General features: G+C 39.2%; 1 protein-coding gene across 1 annotated transcript in view; it reads right to left on the reverse strand.

Moving 5' to 3' along the window:
- LRRFIP1 (LRR binding FLII interacting protein 1) overlaps positions 1–12,929 on the reverse strand; it is a 188,002-nt gene that overhangs the window by 67,591 nt on the left and 107,482 nt on the right. The window contains exons 3-6 of the mRNA XM_077829480.1: positions 11,963–11,980; positions 7,860–7,907; positions 5,123–5,167; positions 4,562–4,612 (exon numbers count right to left, since the gene is read on the reverse strand). Coding sequence (XP_077685606.1) covers positions 4,562–4,612; positions 5,123–5,167; positions 7,860–7,907; positions 11,963–11,980 — 162 coding nt within the window. The remainder of the gene's footprint in view (positions 1–4,561; positions 4,613–5,122; positions 5,168–7,859; positions 7,908–11,962; positions 11,981–12,929) is intronic.

Genomic DNA, 12,929 nt, shown 5'->3' on the forward strand with positions numbered 1-12,929 from the left:
GAGTCTGACAAATGTCATAATGCTAAGTGAAACAGTGGGATGTGTCTCATTCCTTGAGTCAGGTATCCACATCAGAGACCACAACACTGCTATCATGATCATTTGCCTTTTTGGGTCTCCTTCTCTACTATTGACCAGATATAGCAAGAGGCGTTAGAAATTGTGGAAAAAAAGTACTATTACACACTGCAACTTCAGACCATTCTCACCACTGGATAGGCACTGGCATACTCCAAGTCAGACTGTCAAGAGCATGAGAGGAAATAAAAACTATCAGACTACAAAAAACCCAAAGATGGCAATCAGGAAGACATAGGCACTGAGTTGTAAAAGTTTAAAATTCCTTGGTTTTGAGCAACGAGAGCACAAATGCTAGCACCGGTTCAGAAGTCAGGAATTTCAGCAACCATCAACCAGATTAACGAGAGAAATAGAGACAAGTCTTTGTATGCTGCATCACTATTGGGCGATAACTCAACAATATTTCATCTTGTGGGATCTTGGATGTGGGAGTTGGCCCATTATGAAATTAGGGAAAACTGAAGAGAATTGGCAGTGGAAGAAGACTGAAACCAGGGTCATATGTCTTAAAAAAACAGAAAATGATATTCTAAGTTTTTCTGCAACAAAAATCACTTAAGAGTAAAGCAAGCCTATGTGGCTTCCAGAATGATACGGTAGGATACTTGGGCACTTTTCATCGGTCTCAGAACAAATCACAGTAAAACATTCTTAGAGGAGAATAGTCCAGGAGAAAAAACTCTGAGAAAGAAATTGCTGATTTTGGAGAACTGGGAGGTTTCACATGGTAATACCTTTTCTGACATTGCTCCACTGTTTGGAAACTTCCTGTCCAAAAGAGAAAGAACCAACCCTTCAAGAGAAAATTTGTAAATTCTACCCATCTTGTATGGTATTCCATGAGTGACCATACAGATATTTCAAGGAACTTTCACAGGAAGCAAAACAGCTTCTTTTTGTAAGAAATTAAAAAAATCTGTTTAACACCAAATCCAAATATGAAGTTTTCTATAACAAATAAACTTTGAAACAAAAGGTTTTCAAACAAATTCCACCTTTACTTACTGTCAAAGACCACAGTTCAGATTTCTCTGTGAATCTAATCTAGTTTCACACAAACTTAAATAGAGACAAGATATAGTTTCCTTGTTTCTAAAGTATCAGGGGGTAGCCGTGTTAGTCTGGATCTGTAAAAGCAGCAAAAAGTCCTGTGGCACCTTATCGACTAACAGACGTATTGGAGCATGAGCTTTCGTGGGGGAATACTCACTTCATCGGATATATTCACCCATGAAAGCTTATGCTCCAATACGTCTGTTAGTCTATAAGGTGCCACAGGACGCCTTGTTTCTAAAGAGTTCTTTATGTTAACAAGGCTTAGCAAAAGAAGCAGAGAACTCTGAACTCAGATCCTAGGAGGCCAGGTTTTCATTTCACTTTTATACATACATAAAAAAGCAAAACCAAAGATGCCTGAAAGAAGTTAACAGAAGCATAACTAAATGTCTACACAAACCACTTAAAGCATATTCACAATTTTGTCTTGTCAAGCAATTGTGAGCCAGGTATCAATCCTAAGAATATAATTAGTTGTATTTTGTTTCAGTGTGAATAAAATCATGTGCCTTAAACCAAGGCTATTAAGGGACAGACTTTGGCTCAGACTTATGAGCTAATATATCTACCTCCTGCTTTCCTTGGCCTGAAGTCACAATTGCCCCTGGGTCAGGGCAGGAAATCGCAGGGGTTTCTCATTCTTCAAGTGTTAAAATTTAGGGGTCAAACCTCCCTCAGTGTGTGTGCAAAACTCAAATATTTGGATTTAAGATCATTCATTGAGGAATGCCCCCCTTTTAACAGTCATACAGGAAATTGGGTGCAATACGTTAGGGATATTATGGCATAAAGTTTCTTCCACAAGACTCCATTAGACAAAGTTTTCTACCAAACAAGGACATTGCTCACAAACTTAACTAGTAAATATTTATGAGCTAGATCTTCAGCTGCTGCTAGTCACTGACTTCAGTGGCTACACCAGTTTGCACCAGATAAAGATCTGGCTCTTAAAACTGAAAGACTGTATGGTTAGTAGCATGGGAATACTGTTGGATATTAGGGACGCTTATTTGCACTCCAGAGAGATTAGAAATCAGACATTTCTTTTGGGTGAGGAAATGCAGCCCGTTTAGTGAAATGCAAATTTTAATTACCAATGGCCATCAGAATAAAGTATATTAAGGTCTAATAGGGACCCTTATTCATGAGGATTTTGGAAATGATATTTCAGTCATTAATTTCCTTGCAGGCCATGAAAATACACTTATAGTCAGGACTGGATAAGCAGTTTAATTGAAAATTGCCCAGAACAAACTAAACTGAAACCTCAAGTGCTCTAGGAATGAAAGCATTTTTCCCTAATCAATTCCATGCACAATTTTATTAAAGTTTAATTCAACTAAAATCTAAAAAAAACCCATTTTAGTGTTCATATTTCTTAACCTTTTCCTCATCATTGAGGAAAACTCATCCATTATTGCTTTCTTGTTAATGAAATAAAGAATGCAAAGTCATAAAGGTATCAAGCATATTCTAGTTATACTGTTTGGGAAAATTAAATTAATCCCCAATTCCAGGAGGTGGGAATGTTTCAGTAAAACCAATGTCATATCATGACTAGTATATAGATGTCACACAAAAAGGGAATGAGACACTCATAGTACAAGATATACTGTATGTCCATTAAAAGATGGGAATTTAATTAGCAATCACTCATTCAATTTGTTTCCCCAGTGGTAGAATTTTAGGCCTTTTACACATAAATATAAAACTATTTAGAGGAAAATAAGACCATTCCATTCAACAGTTCCTCGGGATACTCCTCCAGAAAGAGAAAAAACATCAACTCTTAGTTGAGTAAATAATTACAGGATCTTCCAAGAGCTGCATGACACCTCTCTGCAAATGGTAAAAGCTAGGATTAAGGATGTGGATCATTCTTTAAAATATATACTCTTAATTTGTCTGAGTTGAATAATCTATATCAGGGATTCTCAACCCTTTTTTCCCCCCGAGGCTCCCTACAACATGCTATAAAAACTCCACAGCCCCCCTGTACCATAACAATTTTTTTTTCTCCAACATCAAGCGGTAGGAAGCAGGGCAATTGCCTGGGGCCCCACATCACAAAGGGCACCATGAAGCTAAGTTGCTCAGGCTTTGGCTTCAGCCCCAGGTGGTGGGGCTCAGCGCACCAGGCTGCAGTCCTGCGTGACAGGGCTTCAGCTTTCTGCCCTGGGCCCAAGCGAGTCTAAAGCCAGTCATGCTCGGCAGACCCCCTGAAACCTGCTGATGGGCCCCCAGGTCCCTGGTTGAGAACCACTGATCAATAGCAATCTTAAAGAGGTAAACTAATGCTATTGTTAACTGCCTTAAGATTCTGTCTGCATTAGAACAACAGAAATGGCTTAGGCACAAACGATTCTATGTGCCCACTCTTAATTCATGTTCCAAACTGTTGCACTATTGCCCTATGTCAGTACTAGTACTGCTCTAGACCATTTCAGTTGCAATGGCCTCTGAGTACCCACCCCATAAGCTACAGAATTGTAAGAGTTTTCAAAAGACAATCAGTGCACCATGGGACAGTAGCAGGAGAGACTCTCTCAACCATGTGCACTATCATGAGAGCTAATTTGGTCCACGCTGGAATTAAAATGGTGCACACTGGAATGGTACAGAGTGAAGCAGTTTGATGTACCTACATGTATACTGGTTGGAGCTATTTTGTATGTGACAAAGTGTTTTTCAGATATACTAGGAAGATATTACCTTTCTTAAATGGTAAATGTATCTCATATAGATTGGACCTAAGTGACTGTGAGCTCCTGTGCCCAGTGATCCTTCCTTAGTGCCCAGTCTCATTTCTGGGAGGAGACAGGCTCCAAACATCTCAATAATGCCAGCTTTGAGGAAGAAGTCACCTGGATCCCCAAGCTATTTAAAAAGACCAGCTAAGAACGGTATTAATACTGGTTCACAGGAACACTGAACTGACGTGCTTTCCATCAGCTGATTTACATTTAGTTTCTAAACTGTGACCCCTAACACCCAAGGGAGTGAATGCTGCATCATTTCTCAGATTGCTCCATATGGTCACTAATGCTGGAACAGCTTAAAAAGATCCATGCAAGAGGAAATTCTGTAGACCCACATCTTGACTAAATACCTCCCCCAGTGATTAGTGAAGAGAGCATTCAGCAGAAAAAAAATCTCTACGCAATTTTATACTTTACTTATATTCATATTTACAATTTAATGTCTATGAAACTGACACACCTATCCAGTTCTCCTTGGATGAAGGAACTGTTGGCTTCAATGTAGGCCTCAATTATAAGGCTATAATATAGAAAACTGGGAGGTTTGGGAGACAAGAAATTATCAGAGCTCTCTCTGGAAAGGGTACAGAGAAACTTTTGTAAGGTGTGGGAGAACAGCAACATCAATAAAAAAAATCATGCACGTAATTGTACAAGTTACTAACCCTCAGGCTTCCACGGCTACCCACTGACATGCGCTCATCTTCATCTGAAGCCTATTGAAGAGAAAGTGTAGGAGACAAGAAACAATTAAAAGAATACAGATAACAAGCAATGAAACAAGTACTGATAGAATCAATTAACAGAAGCCAAAGGGAGGAAAAGATTTTGTGCTAAACTCCTTAAAGGCTTGCCCAGTACACGTTTCATTTATATTAGACAACAAACATAAGAGTAAATATAACAGAGCCACGTCAAACATTGGACCATTTTCAGGCAATACAAAGGAAGTTCTAAAGCATTCCCCTACAGGCTGAACAGGTTAGGAGCTTGTACAACTCCTCTTTGTGCCATGTCTGGCTCATGCAAAACAAACAGGTTCATTGTTCACTTGTGCAAAAGAGTTGGATTTTAATTTGCAAAAACTCACCAGAATTCTTTGCAGAGAGGCATGAAGTGTTGCACAAAATTAACAGTAAATACATTTGTTTTTAAAAGACACTGCCAGCGTGCTGCAAGTGACGTACGTAAATATGTATGAAGAATGCACAAAAGAAAATACTAACCGAGGCATTTCTTCTGGATCTACGAGAATAACGCTCACTGTCTTCCTATCAAAGCAGCAGAGAAAATAAGAGTGAAATGTTGAAAGGACAGAAATAGTAAAACAAAGCCTTCAGTTAGAAAAAATGAAACCTCAGTGTTAAGAAGGAAGCTGGATTTAGCAAGGTTTAATCTGATAATGATAGATGATGCACTATGGCAACTGAGGAAAAAAAATTAGAACTTGCTATTTCCCTATACCTGTCCTCCTTCCTTCATCCCAGCCCATTCTTCACTACTATACATTTCTAAAATACAATGGCAAGTTATATGCATTGTTTTCTTTAGCCATGTCGGTCCCAGGATATGAGAGTGACAAGGTAGGTGAGGTAATATCTTTTAGTTGGACCAACTTCTGTTGGTGAAAGATACAAGCATACATGTCGACTTTCTAACGTGCCCGGGGTTGCTCCCCTCCGGCTCTGCCCCAGGCCCCACCTCTACTCCACCCCTTCCCAAAGGCCCCACCCCTGCCCTGCCTCTTCCTGCCCCCGCTTCCCCTAGCACCCTGCCTGCCTCCCAATGCCTCCTGCCCACCACAGGAGGGGGAGGTGCTGATCAGCGGGGCCACCAGCCAGTGGGAGGCACTGGGGGGAGGGAAAGAGCTGATAGGGTGGTTGCTTGTGGGTGCTCTGCACCCACCTTTTTTTTTTCTCCCCGTGCGTGTTCCAGCCCTGGAGCACCCATGTAGTCAGTGCCTATGGAGACAACCTTTAGAGCTCCCCAGGGTCCCTAAGAAGAGCTTGAAAGCTTGTCTCATTCAAAGAAGTTTCTGCTTGTCTCTCTTATTAATACCTAGACATTCACAGTGCAAACACACTGATTAAGACAGTTAAATGCACTACCCTAGTGGGTCTAAGAGCCTGTAGCTAAAAGAAAGCTTTCTAGTCTATAGTTCCCTCAGAAAGAAGTCTTCAATTTGAATGGCATTCTCTACCCTGTAAAAATGAGAATGCAATCCACCTTTTAATGTGGATTTGACTGAAAGACATGGCCTTTGCTAACAAGCTAAAAGAATCTATATCCTACTTCCAGTAACTGGGCTGTATTATACATTGCTTTGTATGGGAACTTGGAACACTGACAATGTAGTAGGATGCACTAAATTTCAACAAAATGGTTTTAACACTATTTAGCAATGGCTAAAAAGTAGAATGAAAAATAAACGTACGTGTTATACAACTATATTTGCCACAGGTGAGTTGTTTAAATTTGTTGGTTTTCAAGCAAGCTTCAATATTCTGTGGTTAGCGTTCTGCCCATTAAAACTAAGCTCTGGATTTGGGAAGCACTAGAGATAGTGAGCTCTTGCTCTCTCTGTGGAGCATGCAAGGTTTTGAAGTGACAAAAGGCTGACTTGTGAGCTCTCAAGGGAGTATTATCAGGTTTGGCAGGTGGGTCTTGCTCACATGCTCAGACTGATCTCCATTTTCAGGGTGATGAAGGAACTTCCTCCATGTCAGAGAGACAGGGACCTTGGTTTTGTTTTTGCCTCTGCCTCTCTGCAACATGGGGTACGGGTCACCAGCTAGGATCCTCTGGGTATAACTAAGGCTACATCTACATCTAGAAACTTCAAAGCGCTGCTGCAAAGTGTGAGTGTGTGAGCGCTTTGAAGTGTGAGTGTGGTCATGCACGAGCGCTAGGAGAGTCTCCCAGCGCTCCTGGTAATCCACGTCCACGAGGGGAATAGCTCCAAGCACTGGGAGCACAGCTCCCAGAGCTCGGAGCCTGTCCACACTAGTGCTTTAAAGCACTCAAACTTGCTAAGCTCAGGGGATGATTTTTCACACCCCTGAGCCAGCAAGTTAGAGCGTTATAAAATTAAAGTGTAGACAAGCCCACACTAAATCAATTCCCTGCATTTGCCAAGGCCTTGGGCACTGGTGTACCTCAGACCCTTCTATTCTCTGCCTGTGGCACACAATAGTTTAGTCTCCTGAGGGCTGTAATATTTGAATCTAATCCGGGTCAGTAGGTTCAACACAGGGGTAATGGGGTGGGGTTTAGTGGCCTGTAATGAGCAGGAGACCAGACTAAGTGATCTGGGGGTCCCTTTTGTCCTCAAACACAATGAGGAACCTCACCTAGTCTGGATGGCACGTCACCCTGACAATGGTGGGAGTATAATCCAAGAAAGCGTGTGGCTGGGGGGACAGGGGAAATGGATCAGGATTTCAAGAATCAAGCCAACAATTTCCAGACACTAACTCATGTTACCAGGTCGGGATACCCAAAAAGACCAACCTGGGAACAACAGCCCTGCCTCCAGTCCCTAACTAGTGAATGGCTTTATAAACTAAGGATCAAAGAATAATTTCTTTTTAAAAACTGAAATAAATACATTTGAAACCAAATCTGGCCTGTTTTAGCAATTGTTTTAGTTACCAGAAGAAAAAAACAACTTTTTTCCAGGTCTAAAGCGAATTTTTGTGTGTGCTTTTAAATCAAGAAATCCATTTTTAGCAACTATTTCAATCTTATGTTATGACCATCCTATATATTAGACCCTTCAAACTGACTACAAACAAAAATACAAGTAAGCAATACTCTAGATGAAAAGTTCAAAACAGTCTTCATAAGACTGGAAACTGATTCTTCAAATATAGCAATATACCTGTCCCATGGAATCTCAAAAATTGTAAGCTGTACAAGATATCAATGGTAAAATTATTTTTAGCTTTGTTGATCAAGGCCTACCATCCACTGCTCGATGTCACCCCACTTTGTATCCAGACCATAATATTTCTATAGACAGAAAAGGGAAAAACAGAATTCAGATGAGACAGATAAGCACTGAACTTTGAGACGTGCATTGCCATGGTTCTGCCGAGCTCCACAGTCAGTCTCTCACACTGAAACACGCATGCTCAAGGATTAGACAAACACGCCAGTGCAAAGCTGAAAATTGCAGAGTGTGACTCAGCTCCTTGATGCCACTGTGAAAAGCAGCGCATGCCTGAAACAAGTTTCCTTATAAAGAAGAAAAGTGTTTTGCTTTGTTTTTAAATCAGACAATCATAAGCAAAGCTGTGGGCAAAGGAGTGAGAAAGGGTGTAATGAGCCTTGGGTTCCTGACCCAGGTCAGTCAAGACTTGTTACAAGGGGACCGTACATAACACTTCCAGGATGAAAAGTTCCATCAAACCATGGATTTGTACACTTGGAAGGAGGACAAAGTGATTAAAATAGAGTTAATCTCCATGTACTCTTATGAAAATGAACAATTCTTAAAAGATCCTTTTCAAAATGTGAATAGGCTTTTTCACAACTTCCATCATCATGAAAGTGATACAAAATCATGAATGGCAAGAGGTTACACATTATAAGGAACCTGCAGTACAGTTTAGGATGTGCAGAACCACAAAAGGTGGAGGGTAAGGTCTGGAAAGCCCACACCCACTCAGTACCAAATAACACATATACATTCCAGGAAGAAAGCCTTCAGTTTCTTGGTTCATATTTTCTTTGCATAACAACTCTGGAGTAACCCTACTGATTTTGTGATTGGATTAGACAAGAAGTGCTTTAGAGTTCAGTAAACTAACATTTCAGGTTTTTTCTTCCCATATAAACACTGTATTAAAAACTCTATTTTGGGGGGTTACTGAAAGTCTACTTAACACAAAATAGTATGACAAACTTTGTGAAAGTTATGACAATTAAAAAATTACTGCTATAAAGAAGAATCACTGGAAACAAGGAGTAATTAATTCGTATTTCGGAGGAAGATGTACATCAGAACAATTTATTTGACTAATATTCTCCTCAAAAGGATTCATATTATTGTAAATAAGCCCACATCTAATCTTTGCCTGTACCTGCATTGTTGGTAGTGCCTTTGAGAGGGAGACAGGGAATTGTTTTTAAAAGCATGGCTTCCTATTTTGTTTAGATCCCATAACATTTAAGTTAAACATTCAAGAACTGGAAGTCTTTATGGTATAACTCAGTGTTTAGCATCAACTCAATTGCAACAGTTTCATTCACCTTACTTCCTAAAGCAATCTGCATATGAGAAAACTTGGGAAAGAGACATTTGTTGGCTTTCCTTGTCTAATTCTGTCAGATTACAAACATCTCGCCTAATTGGGCCTTCAAACCAAAGGGGGTGATCTGGCGAGCCCCCTGGAAGGAGAAAAGCAGTGCTTTACAAAGGAGATCATAAACATGACTACTCAGTTTGGAGAATCCGGGCAGACAAAAACCACATGATTAACTTGATAGATACCACTGGCTTGGAGGAACAATTGAGAATAGGTGGATGGATGCTTACTGCAGTCTTATACAAGTATGAAAAATATTAGAATATAAGCTTCCAAAAGCAGTCACTGTCATTTAAATAAAACATTTTTAAAATAATTAAAAATAAGAGCATTTATTTAGTGCTTTATATGTTTAAAGCACTATGCAATAGTGTTTCTACAACAAAGAAAAAGACTCTTATTCAGCAAGGTAATTTACTTGCATGTTTAAAATTCAGCAAGTAAGTTATTGCTTCTCTTTTCCACAAAGCATTTAAGCATGGGCTCAGAAACCTCTTGCAATGTTCAGACACTGCTTAGCCATAAAGAAATAAGAATCCAAAGTGTACTTCAAGGTAGGGCTTAATTCATTTCATTTGTACTATTTCTTGTTCTTTCTTCAGCAACTGACCATAGTTCCATGCTTTAAGCATCTCATCACAAGTGCTGAGATAGAACTGGAATATGACAACCTACCCAAAAATTAAATATAATGGAAGGTCCCAATCCTGTAAATAAATGCACTGATTTAGACAACTGCAGAGTCCTGTTTGGTAAAACTTACAAATTTTGCTTTGTAATATTCAGGACAGGTAAACTGATTAAAATACACATTTCCTCCAAAACAATTTGCTTGCAATTTTGTCTGGTAACCAGATTGATTTAAATTATGTAATTCAAACCTAAAAATTCCATGAAAATAAAATACAAGCCATTGCGTTTACATAGGAAGCTTCTATAAATAAAATTAACAATATGCTCAATGTTTTGTGAACCATGCTTTCTGCACACTTCTGAATTCAGTCTTGTGAACAAGGCCAAGGAGATATCCATACAAGATTTCAGTGTTTCTCAAATTTACCTCCTGGCAGTTTACAGTTCTCCTTTGTGCCTTCCCTTCCTCCACCCACCTAAAGCTACAAGGTTTAATACCACTGATGAAAGAAAGGCTATTGAGTGCCTTAGAGGTTCTAGTCTAATTTATAAAATGCTCTGACATAAACAGGATCACCTCATATTGACTGAAAATATTTAGTAGTCTTTTAAATATGTAAAAGTATTAGACATTTGCCAAACCAACTACATCAAGTCTCTTTCTTCAAGTATTCAAAGTTGACTATTATCTAGTTTCCCTGCAGATTTCTCTTACAAATGGTAAGTAATTCTAGGACACTTTCAGGAAGAAAAATTATGTTTACTCATTCATTTGATCTTTTTAGTTAGTATGCTATTGCAAGCTTCAAGTGCTGTTCTAGTCAGAAAAGTGACATTAAATAGCATTGCAAGGTTCCAGTTTTAACATCTGCCAGTGATTCCAGATCAAATTTACTCCGTTTATAAGAGTTCGGAAAAACTAACTGGCACATTTTTAAACACTAAAGATGGGATTTGAAAGTTAAACCAGGTAGTTCCTGGTTCATGTAGTAATGATTCTGAAGGTCAAATTTTATCTTGTCCTAGCTGCACAATCAGAATGCCTCTAATAGGGATGTACATATATAGTGTAACTAAGTGTTAATATTATCCCATAATTGGGACTTACTTAACAAATCTGTTGACATGCAGGCAGAAACCAAATTCAACTTGCTCTCCCAAAACAGAGTTGGTTCGGCAAGGATAACGGAGATTAAAATTTATTTTTTGTCACTGAAGTAATCAAGCTATTACTCTGAACAGATAGCAGAACATTTCAATAAAAAAGTGTCTGTTTTACATACTCACTTTTCAGAGTATAACAGCACTTTCAAAACTCTACACTATATGGTCAGCCAGTGAAACATGCAACAAAGGATAGGTCAAAAGCACACCAGAGAGTGACAGGTCAAAGCAAACCAGAGTTTGATTTTCAGAAGACACTTATGGTTCAATGAAAGGTAAGAGGCTCAGAAGGATCATTTATTAAATAAGGTGGATGACAGCAGGTTTATATAGTCTTGGATTTCCTTCTTCTCCCAGATACTATGATAACAAAGTATTTTTTTAAAACAATTTTTCCGTTAAGGTTCTACATGGTTCATGCACAGCAAGTATTGTACAGCTTGAGATTGACATAACATGAAGACTTGCTGATGATCCGTTACTACCATTATAAACATTAAAAATTGTAATTTTTGCATTCATTCCACAAACTGCTGTACAGTTTATGACACATGAAGCCACCACACAGTTTCACATTATGCCTGATTTGCCAGATTAATCTTTCGCTGACTACACTGATCATTTACATGAAAATCAGTGGGAGGGAATAACCTGAAATTATGAGATGAGCTAGAAAGATACTGCAGTTACAAAGAGCGTGTTTGACAGGGGAGAGGGTTGTTTTAAAATGTTTGACTAAGCACATTTTCTTAACTACCAGCAGAACTCTCAGAGCTGGGGTGAAGGAGGGACAGTTAGGGTATGGAGACCACCTAATAGTTAGGGATAGTTGCACACACAAAAAAACCTGCTGTATACCATGCGTTCTTGAAGGGTTTTATTTCTGAAATGGTATCAAGGCCCCTGATGTGACAAAGAAATGCATGCAAATCATAATGCAAGAGATCAGACAAACCCTACCTTTTGGACCTGATAGATCTACAGGAAAAAGGGGAAGAGGAAAGAAATTGGGAAAGAAAAAATGCTTGTATGAATAAATTAATAAATAGCCATACAATTTTAGAACCTATTGTAAAAGGAAAAGGTTGTTTATACAGTACATACAGTAAAGTGTAAATACAGAAATAAGCCATAATTGAAATCCAGGAAACCTTTGTAAAATTAAACTTCCCTGCTTTCTCTCTCCAACTCCCCCACCCCCATATTGAGCTTAGTCAAATTATGCTATTCCTGATTTTAGACCCACTTGATACTATACTACAGAAACAGATGTAGCTGCATGTTAACATGTAAAAACATTTCTCAAGCTTTACATTGAGTCTGTGGCATCGAGGCAGGTTTGCAGTCTTTCTGAACAGTGATTGTAGAACAAACGTCCAAAAAAGTCTGCTGCAGTTTCCACGGTATGTATCTGATGAAGTGAGCTGTAGCTCACGAAAGCTCATGCTCAAATAAATTGGTTAGTCTCTAAGGTGCCACAAGTACTCCTTTTCTTTTTGCAAATACAGACTAACACGGCTGTTACTCTGAAACCTGTCAAAAAACTAGCATTGTTCCTGGACTGATGGGAAATGGCATAATGAGCAGCAAAAGCGTGTACCCTAATGACCATAATTCTGTTTTGCAAATGTCTCCAATAAGTACTTGTGCTAGGAACGCTGCTGAAGCCACTTGCACTGTGGTCGAATGAGCTGATACTGTAGGGGTAGTGTGACATTAGCAAACTAGCAGCACAAACAAATGCAAGAGAAAATCCAGAAGGAAGTCCAGCGTGGAAACCAGTTTGCTTTTCACGCTGTCCACAACAAATAACTGTGTAAAGCGTCTGGTGCAGTCCAAGTAGAAGGCCAAAGCTCTTCTCACATCCAACGAATGAAACTTCTGCTCATCTGTATGCACATGAGGCTTCTGGAAAAATGTTGGCAAA

This window comes from Eretmochelys imbricata, chromosome 11 (assembly GCF_965152235.1).
Source record: "Eretmochelys imbricata isolate rEreImb1 chromosome 11, rEreImb1.hap1, whole genome shotgun sequence".
Lineage (NCBI taxonomy): Eukaryota > Metazoa > Chordata > Testudines > Cheloniidae > Eretmochelys > Eretmochelys imbricata.